This window comes from Hakea prostrata, chromosome 2 (assembly GCF_041222555.1).
Source record: "Hakea prostrata isolate BN-2017 chromosome 2, UWA_Hpros_2, whole genome shotgun sequence".
Taxonomy (NCBI): Eukaryota; Viridiplantae; Streptophyta; class Magnoliopsida; order Proteales; family Proteaceae; genus Hakea; species Hakea prostrata.
The window spans coordinates 713,013-722,867 of NC_142601.1; the positions used below are offsets into that span (position 1 = coordinate 713,013).

At 41.2% G+C, this 9,855-nt stretch overlaps 1 protein-coding gene across 1 annotated transcript; it reads left to right on the plus strand.

Moving 5' to 3' along the window:
- Positions 1-7,300: 7,300 nt before the first annotated feature.
- On the plus strand, positions 7,301-8,337 carry LOC149023163 (uncharacterized). The gene is made up of 2 exons (XM_089142763.1): positions 7,301-8,005; positions 8,178-8,337. Exons 1-2 carry the CDS (start codon positions 7,447-7,449, stop codon positions 8,186-8,188), a joined length of 570 nt encoding a protein of 189 aa, XP_088998889.1. The 5' UTR covers positions 7,301-7,446; the 3' UTR covers positions 8,189-8,337.
- Positions 8,338-9,855: the final 1,518 nt, after the last annotated feature.

The window sequence follows — 9,855 nt, forward strand, 5'->3', positions numbered from 1 at the left end:
CGGATATTCTTTTTCTTTCATCAAAATAAAATTGTTATTTTTCTCATTTATATGTGGGTAGCTAAAATCATTGCATTGCCAGGACCTAGTAGGATCCACATCCTTTGTAATTCCTTTCCTTATAATTCCCTGTAATTCCCTTATTATAGGTCTTACAAACTAGAATTTAAATAACATTCAAATTTATGGATGGGTTTAAATAAAATACAAATGTAGTTTAAATTAGATAACCTTTGGATTACTTAAATGCTATATGGCACAATCCTATGAGGGAATTACAGGGAATTGTAGGGAAAGGAATTACAGAGGATGTGGATCCGGACCTAGATCACCATTAGCAAAAGCCCAAAAATTCCATTATTTCCCATAATTCATGACGGAATCATCGGATTCACATCCTCTGTAATTCCCTTCCCTACAATTCCCTGCAATTCCTTCATAGGATTGTGCCATGTGGCATTTAAGTAATCCAAAGGTTACCCAACAAACTAGAGTTTAAATAAAATTCAAATTATATGCGATCAAGCGTGGCATGGAGACTGCTCGTGAAATGGGTTTGACGATGATAGAAATTCGATCTGATTCCATGGTGGCCATCCAATCTATTCAGGGATATTTTTCTACATCTTGGAGGGTTGTTGATTTGATCATGGAGATTAGGGAGTTAAGGGGTGGTTTTTTTATATGTAATTTTGTTCATCATGTTCGGGAGATTAACGTTTGTGCGGACTTCCTGGCAGGTTTCCTTAATACCTCCCAAGAAATCCATCTAGCTGCAGATGCTCTTCCGTTAGCTCTTTCTGCTTTTGTTCGGGATGATGCTAATGGTAAGAAATTCTTCGGAATGTAATTTTCTTTCTTTTTTCCCTTTATTTAATCAAAGCTCCCTTTCTCCAAAAAATAAATAAATTTATGGGTGAGTTTAAATAAAATTCAAATTTATTTTAAATTAGATAACCGTTGGATTACTTGAATGCCACATGGCACAATCTTATGAGGGAATTACATGGAATTGTAGAGAAAGGAATTACAGAGGATGTGAATCCCGGAATCATCCCATCAATTGTCATCCTGAAAAAGAAAAAAAAATCATTAAAAGAAAATTAAAATATAATTTATGACTAATCTATGTATCCTCCCCATAGTTAAAGGGTATTCATCACCTTAGTTGTTACTTTGATCAATGTAAGTTTCAATTTATTTCTAAACACCGCACAACACGTACTGTAGCGGATAGTTAGTCTTGAAGACTCGATTGTGTGAGAATACAATCTTTTGTGGCTAGTGTTCACTTCGTAGCTAAGATATTCCTACTCTCTAGTCTTGATTTTTCTCTTTTAATAAATGAATTCTCTTTAAAAAAAAAATAAAAAATTAAAGAAGGCTGATAAACGAGGCTTAGTTTATTAAATTACCTTTTAATAAACAAGCCATATCTACTCGATCCAACCACTCTGTTGTTACTCTTTTGGCTTAATTTCCTTGTTATTTTTCATAGGAATATTGAATAAGATGATCAAATCAGAGATTAATTAGCTTTCAGCTAGCATGCATGCATGGCGGCCTTAATTTATCAGTAGCATGCAAGCAAATTGCTGATCATTGATGCCAACACTAGTGATAAGGGAGAAATAAACTAGCTCGAACCAGTTTGGATAAACTAGGTCGGACCAGGTCGGTTAAACCCAGGTCGGACCAGGTCGGTTAAACCCAGGTCGAACCAGGTCGGTTAAACCCAGGTCGGACCAGGTCGGTTAAACCCAGGTCGGACCAGGTCGGTTAAACCCAGGTCGAAACAGGTCAGATATACCCAGTTCGAACAGACCAAGTCAAGGTCGGTTATACAAGCGTAAAGGCAGGATAACAAAGTGAATCCTAGTAAATTGAGAACCGAAGACAAAGTATTCGACTGGGACTCAATAACTCATATTTGAGTAAGAGTCAATCACTAAAGTTCGGATTGCAGCCCAAGTAATGTTTTAGTTCAAAACGAACTCATACGTGAAAAACGTATTTGAGTAGGACACAATGACTAAGAGTCAGATCACAACCAAACTAAGGTTTGAGTCTCACTCGAACTCGTATGTGGAAAATCTATAAAAAGGTAAAGGAGCACAAGAGAAAGGGACGCTGAATAGAACTATCACTATTCATATCATTATTGTTCATTATTTTCTTGTCTTCCTTAGTCGGATTCCTAACTAGATCGTCGGAGGTGAAAACTCGACCTCCACGGTCGAGCTCATTCTTGCAGGTTCAACCGGCTAAAGGGACGAACAGGATTGTGCAAGCAACAATTGGCGCCCCTCGTGGGAAACGCATCAAAAAGTCATGGTGATTCAAACAAGATCAATGCGGGGAAGGCAAGGAGAACGGAGAGGAGGTCGACAAGCAAAATCCTCCTCCAAAAACCACGGAAAACCCTCACTGAAGGATCGCTCGAGCAACCCGATGAACAATTGGTCACCAAAAATCGGATCGATGAACTGCAAAAATCGACCGAAAATCAAATTAATGGACTCCAAAAGCAGATCTCGTCTTTGGACGAATTGGTTAGGGTGACGATGCGTCATCTAACTACACCAGGAGCAGATAATCAGGAGAGCCCAGTCATTTTAGGGGGAACCAGAAAAGACCGACCACTAATGCCCGACCAAACTCCTCGACCATCAAAAGATGTGAACAAAGGCAAAGACAAAGTGGGAGATAAAATCCGAGCACCCGGAGAAGGAACGTCAAAAGACACTATTCCGGAGTTCGAGCAGGAAGATCAACATAGCAGCACTAATCATGTGGATAAAGTTCGACGCGAAGAAGGAGAAAAAAGAGCTCAAGCTGAAAGTACGAAGAACGTCAACAAGCAAATTGACGAATTAAAGGAAGAGCTAAAGAAAATGAAAGATTCAGGTAAAAATACTCTGTACTCAGTTCTCAAAAGAAAACCTTTTGTTAAAGCTATTGTTGAGGCAGAGATGCCTAAGAGCTTCAAATGTCCAACCTTCACCATGTTCGATGGAACAACATGTCCCCGGCACCACATTATGCATTACAAATCAGTAATGTCTTCTTATGAGCACAGTGAAGTTGCTATGTGCAAAATCTTTCCAGCATCCTTAACTGGATCAGCATCTGAATGGTTCCTGGGGCTCCAAAACGGTTTGATCGAGGATTTCGACCACTTGGGACGAATATTCTTGTCACGTTTTCAAAGCGGGATCAGTGCTCAAAGAAGAGAAGATACCTTGTTCTCCATTAAGCAAGGTCGAACTGAATCGGTCAGAAGTTATCTTCGAAGATTCAGCAATTCGACCATTCAAATTGAGAACCTAGATGAGAAGATAGCCTTTCATGCTCTATATCAAGGGCTCATTCATGAAGGATCGCTCGAGCGCTTCCGCTGAACATGCCGGAACGTACGCCGAGTTACTTGAGCAATGTAATAGGCAAGCGGAAATCTCGAAACTTTAGAGTCGAGGAAGAAAGAGTCGACCAACAACGATCGACCCGATACCGGTGGTCGTCGTGACTCATCACCGAGCGAGTTTCCGACCGGGAGGAAGACGACCGGCGACGGAAGCGGCTAGAGGGAGAATATACTCCTCTAAAATTAAGAAGGTCCGAAATATTGATGCAAATCAAGAGTCAAGGAATACTTCAAAGACCTAGCAAATTATATTCTCGACCGTGAGGAGCGTGACGAAGCCGATATTGCGAATATCACAAAGATCATGGACATAGGACCGATGATTGCGAGCAACCGAAGGATGAAATTGAAAAACTAATATCTCGGGGACAATTAAAGAAGTATGTCCAATCGGACCAAAAACCTTACCAACCACCGGTGGGAAGAAGAAAAAGAGCTAGATCCCCGAGTTAAGGAGAGCGATCGGGATCTAAATAGAAATCAATCGGAGAAAGACGAAGGAAGTAACGGACGACCTCCTATTTACTAAGCTCCCAACTAGGAAGGTCCTTACGTTGTAATACAACAAGCAGCCCCGGGGCTTACAAGTTATGCAATCCAGCTTAGCGAAGAAACAATTCCTCGAACAAGGCATGCGAGCAACCTCAGGAGATATTATTGGTAGCAAAATAGATAAAAAGAGGGATCTTCTTCCAAATTTTGTTTCTTTCAGAATTTTTGTTATAAGTGTGCTACGTTCAGTTTTTTCAAGTTTTGTTACATTCAACCTTTTCAAATAGAAATGCAAATATTTTCCGAAGTCCAAAAAAGCATAGAGGAAACTCCAATTGAACCCCCTTGCTCGGAATCATGAGCATCGGCAGTTCCCAAAATTGAACTCCCTTCTTGTTAAGCCTCGCCGGTTCCCGATTGAACTCCCTCCGTTAAGCTCGACCGTTCCCAGATTGAACTCCCTGCTGTTAAGCTCGGCCGTTCCCGATTGAACTCCCTTCTTGTTAAGCTCGGCCGCTTCCAGATTGAACTCCCTTGCCGTTAAGCTCGGCCGCTTCCCGATTGAACTCCCTTCGTCGTTAAGCTCGGCCGGTTCCCAGATTGAACTCCCTTCGTTGTTAAGCTCGGCCGGTTCCCAGATTGAACTCCCTTGCCGTTAAGCTCGGCGGTTCCGGATTGAACTCCCTTGCTTGTTAAGCTCGGCCGTTCCAGATTGAACTCCCTTGTCGTTAAGCTCGGCCAGTTCCCAGATTGAACTCCCCTTGTTCGGCTCGGCCATTCCCAAATTGAACTCCCTTCTTTGTTAAGCTCGGCCAGTTCCCAAAATTGAACTCCCTTGCTGTTAAGCTCGGCCAGTTCCCAAAATTGAACTCCCTTGCTCATCAGCTCGGCCGGTTCCCAAAATTGAACTCCCTTGTGTTAAGCTCGGCCAGTTCCCAAATTGAACTCCCTTCTTTGTTAAGCTCGGCCAGTTCCCAAAATTGAAATCCCTTGCTTATCAGCTCGGCAGGTTCTCAGATTGAACTCCCTTGCTTATCAGCTCGGCAGGTTCCCAGATTGAACTCCCTTGCTTATCAGCTCGGCAAGTTCCCGATTGAACTCCCTTGCTTATCGGTTCGGCCGGTTCCCAGATTGAACTCCCTTGCTCATCAGCTCGGCTAGGTTCCCAAAATTGAACTCCCTTGCTGTTAAGCTCGGCCAGTTCCTAGACTGAACTCCCTTGCTCATAAGCTCGTCTGTTCCCAAAATTGAACCCCCGTTGCTCAAACTATGAGCATGGGCTGTTCCCAAAATTGAATATGTTAGTCGGAAGTTTAAGCATGTTCGGCCATCAAATCTCTAAAATCCGAACAGCATGGAGCTCGGACTTCAGAGACTGGGGGGCTTATGATAAGGGAGAAATAAACTAGCTCGAACCAGTTTGGATAAACTAGGTCGGACCAGGTCGGTTAAACCCGAGTCGGACCAGTCGGTTAAACCCAGTCGGACCCGTGTCGGTTAAACCCGGGTCGAAACAGGTCAGATATACCCAGTTCGAACAGACCAAGTCAAGGTCGGTTATACAAGCGTAAAGGCAGGATAACAAAGTGAATCCTAGTAAATTGAGAACCGAAGACAAAGTATTCGACTGGGACTCAATAACTCATATTTGAGTAAGAGTCAATCACTAAAGTTCGTATTGCAGTCCAAGTAATGTTTTAGTTCAAAACGAACTCATACGTGAAAAACGTATTTGAGTAGGACACAATGACTAAGAGTCAGATCACAACCAAACTAGGGTTTGAGTCTCACTCGAACTCGTATGTGGAAAATCTATAAAAAGGTAAAGGAGCACAAGAGAAAGGGACGCTGAATAGAACTATCACTATTCATATCATTATTGTTCATTACTTTCTTGTCTTCCTTAGTCGGATTCCTAACTAGATCGTCGGAGGTGAAAACTCGACCTCCACGGTCGAGCTCATTCTTGCAGGTTCAACCGGCTAAAGGGACGAACAGGATTGTGCAGCAACAACTAGTTAATTGGAAATTAAGCTTAATTAATTCGTATATGCACTCAGCCAGAAATTAAGTATATAACCAAATCCAGCAAACACACATACAATATTTCTTCAACTAACCCATCCAATATGATCATGTTCAACTACTGACGAGGCGTACATCTCAAGCCAACATTTTCTCATTTGCTTTTCAGAAAAAAGGGAGAGTTAGAAAGTGGAAATCATCAATGGAGAATTCATGGGGATCGATGGGACTGGACTTGGGTTGGGATTTTAGTGGAGATGGATACATGAAGGGGCACAGAAAGAAAGAAAGAAAGAAAGAGAGAGAGTGTGTCTCTGTCGACTGTGTGTTTGTGTGAGGATGATCATGGCCTGAAAATGATCGAGGGACATATGGAGACATGATTCCCCATCGATCAGGGTGTGGATTGAAGGCTTGGAAGGCCAAGTGCACTCTTTTGATGATGCAACCCAAGCACTAACCCCATTATGCAAGAACCAGAAGAAAAAAAAGAGAGAGAAGAAGAAACACAACAGGTTTTTCATCAAATCTGGATACCCTACACCTAGGCAATTTGTTTGTCCATCCCTTGCACTCTGAATGAATGGTCTGCTCGTGATATCACAAGCAGATCATGTGTCCCTCATTAGGGAAACGTCTTTTTGAGCCTGTGGTTTCTAGTTATCAAGTACTTATTATTGCTATTGATCATTACACATTATTAAAAGAGAGAAAATAGAAGAAGGCTACAAAAGGATTATGATTTCCTTGCACTATGATGGCTAGCTAGCTAAGTGAACCTTACTAACCTTAATTACCAATTTTCAACTCTTTCAGTATGGGAGAATCCTATGCTCCCTAACTGCCTTTTTTTTAGTTGCCATGCTTTTGTCTTGTTTGAAGATATCCAAAAAATTAAAAAAAAAAAAAAAAAAAATCGCGGATCGAATCACATGCTTAATGATCTGTCTACGCGGCCATGCTTCACCAAGAGCTTGACACATCACACATGTCTCATTTACGTACCAACTGTTTTCAATTCGTGTTTCTAGTGAATAGTTTACAAAGAACTCGTGAGATGCTTAATTACATCGAGCAGAAATGGTCGAACGAGCAAACCAGGTGAGCATCGATGCATGAGATAGAGTTCGTAAACGAAATTTATACTTCCATGGCCGCCCTAATTATTGCTTTGCCCGCTCAATAGATACGTCATTCTAGATTTTGAAAACTAATTAAACAGATCAAACAATAATCCATGAAGAGGTTTGATCTTTGATACCAAATTTTAAAATACACTCAGAGAGTCAGAGGCCAGAGAGAAGGTCAGAGGGAGAAGAAATTATTATAGTAAAGAAATGGAGAAGAGCATGGTGGATTTGATAATTATTACAACTCAATTAACGACCCTTGTTTTCTCTTTTCGTCTTCACTTCTTGTCTCTCTCTCTATGTATATACATATGTTATTTTTCGTTTTGGGAATCGGAAGAGATATTCTGAATTAGCGAGAGGACGAAACAAGGCATGTCGAATTCAGAGCGGTTTCGAGTTGACAAGGATCCAAAAGTGATTGAATTCAACGTTTTGTTAAGATCATCGACGTTGCTGCAAGTGTCATTGGATCATGGGTGCGTAATTGATGCTTCTTCATCATCACAAGAAGATCAGAAGAAGGAAGAAGGGAGACGTGAAGGTCATGCTGTTTCTTCTACTCCTTCATCTTCTTCTGCTTCCTCTTCTCCAGTCACTGCTATTACTGTTTCTGATGATGAATTTTTTGAGGTCGTTAAGATGCGAGAGGCAGCAGCAAGAACAAGAACAAGAACAGCAATTCTTGAACTTGGAGGAGGATTGGATATAGACGAGGACGATAACGGGTTCAGAACTCCAGTATCTCTGGATCACAGAATCCCGGTGATCCAAGAATGCCCACCTGCACCAAGGAAACCCAAATTCTCATCCAAAAGAAAAGCTTCTTTTTCTTCTTCTTCTTCTTCCACCCGATGCAAACTCTTCATGCTGGATCTCTCTGATCAAGAGATTGGATCTCTTTTCCCGCCAGCTCTTCTTGCTGATCCTAGAGGTAAGATCAAGAAAGTTCGCGGAGGTGCAGATGACACCAAATGATTTTCTTCTCTCTGGCATCTATGATCTCGAAAATATGTGATTCACTGTGCGAGAAATTTCTAGAAAATATATATGTACGCGAATTACACAAATTCTGAGTTGAATACTGTATATTCCTGCTTCTCCAGATTCAATTTGATTATCGGAAATATGGAAGGCTGAGTTGCATCTGTTGAAGTTAATTATAGGTTAGTGTCTTTGTAATTTGCAACACCCAATTAAATTTAATTTTGTGTTCTTTCTCAGTTCTTTCTTTTTTCCTTTCTGGGTATATCATTATACGTACTAATGGTTGCGGGGCCTTCGATCTCTCTCAATTGTCACAGCTCAAAACATCCTTTGTGATGGTTTTACAGAGAATAAAACAAACATCCTTCTCAATCCCATCTGCCCATGGGTTGGTCTCATTCTCCACTTGATATGGATTTTCTTAGATCTCAGAGATACCTACCCATTTAAAAATCTCAAGTGTAAAAGAAAACAATTAACAATATAAATAAGAAAGATCGAAGGTCATGCATGATCTAGTACTATTCAGACACACTAGCTACAAACCTTCTCACGTTCACTGAGTTTAATTTTTTCAATTCTACTGCTTGCTTTTGGCACTTTCTTTCTGGAATGGGGTTTGCCAAGAAAGTTTTTGTCCGTCTCATGACTCACCAGTGGTCCTAGCTACTCCTTCCAAGGCGATTTGGCAATAATCTCTGCTACGTGCATGGTCCTTCAGTGGCTTCATTCTCCAGTAAAATATATAGCTGCTCAGTGACACCCACTTGCATCCTACCGCCTTCTTTCCTCTTGGGAACTCCACAAGACCCCAAGTGTGTTCTACAATGCCCTCATTTCTCCTTTCAGTACATATACTCATTTAGGATCCTTCAGAGCCTCTTGTACCCCCACAAGGAACCTTGGTTGTGGACAGATTTGAAACGGATGTCTTTAAAGGTTTTGATAATCTGTTGAGACATAATTGGCAATATCTTTTACCCAAAAAAGAAAAGTACAGCAAGAAGGGCTGGCGAACCCAAAATTGCTTAGGAAGACCCCCACCTTCCAAGAGCATCAGAGCTGTCTCCAGAATATGACGATTCTTCCTTTGTTCAACCCAATTCTGCTCAAGTTTAACACATGACATCCATGGAAAAGGCCATTGTCCTGAAAATATGTTGGTTTCCTTGGCAGGTTATGGGTTGGTCGTTGATGCAGCGGCAGGGAGGAGGTGCCATTAACGCCTCTATTTTTCAGTTCAAGGACGGTTGTGGTAAGAGACAATTAAAGAGGACAGACTGATTGGGGATTGAGGTTGTTGCAAGGTTCGGCGGGTTCAGATTCTGAATCAGAACCTGCTCTAATACCATGATGAATTAAACACTTCTTGGGGAACGATAACCTTTATCAGTATCTTTCATTTATATTGCTGTAGTACTTATATACTAATCAAGAGATAAAATCGGAAAACAACCTACTCCTACGTACTAGAAAACAATAACCTATCTTCATGTATTGTTCACTGCTTTATTTTCTCCCAGATACTTTCATTACTTTGCCCACTGAAGCCATCCCAGCCATGGAAGCTAAGCTGATAGTGAGGCTTCTCTGTGGCTCCAAACTTAGTTTTCAGAGAAAGATTTTCATGTTAACGCCACCTTAAGTAAGATATTTCTACTCAACTATTTGAAACATCATAAATGCTGAATTCTGGATACCCCTGGAGATGTCAAACTTGTTATGAAGATCTTATGCATAAATGTCGTCTTAGTTGTGACTCATTTTCTGCCCAAACAGCCTAGTACCAACACCTTT

What these genes read in the sequence shown, in the direction of transcription:
- LOC149023163 (XM_089142763.1), top strand. Translation starts at nt 7,447, where the DNA reads ATGTCGAATTCAGAGCGGTTTCGAGTTGACAAGGATCCAAAAGTGATT.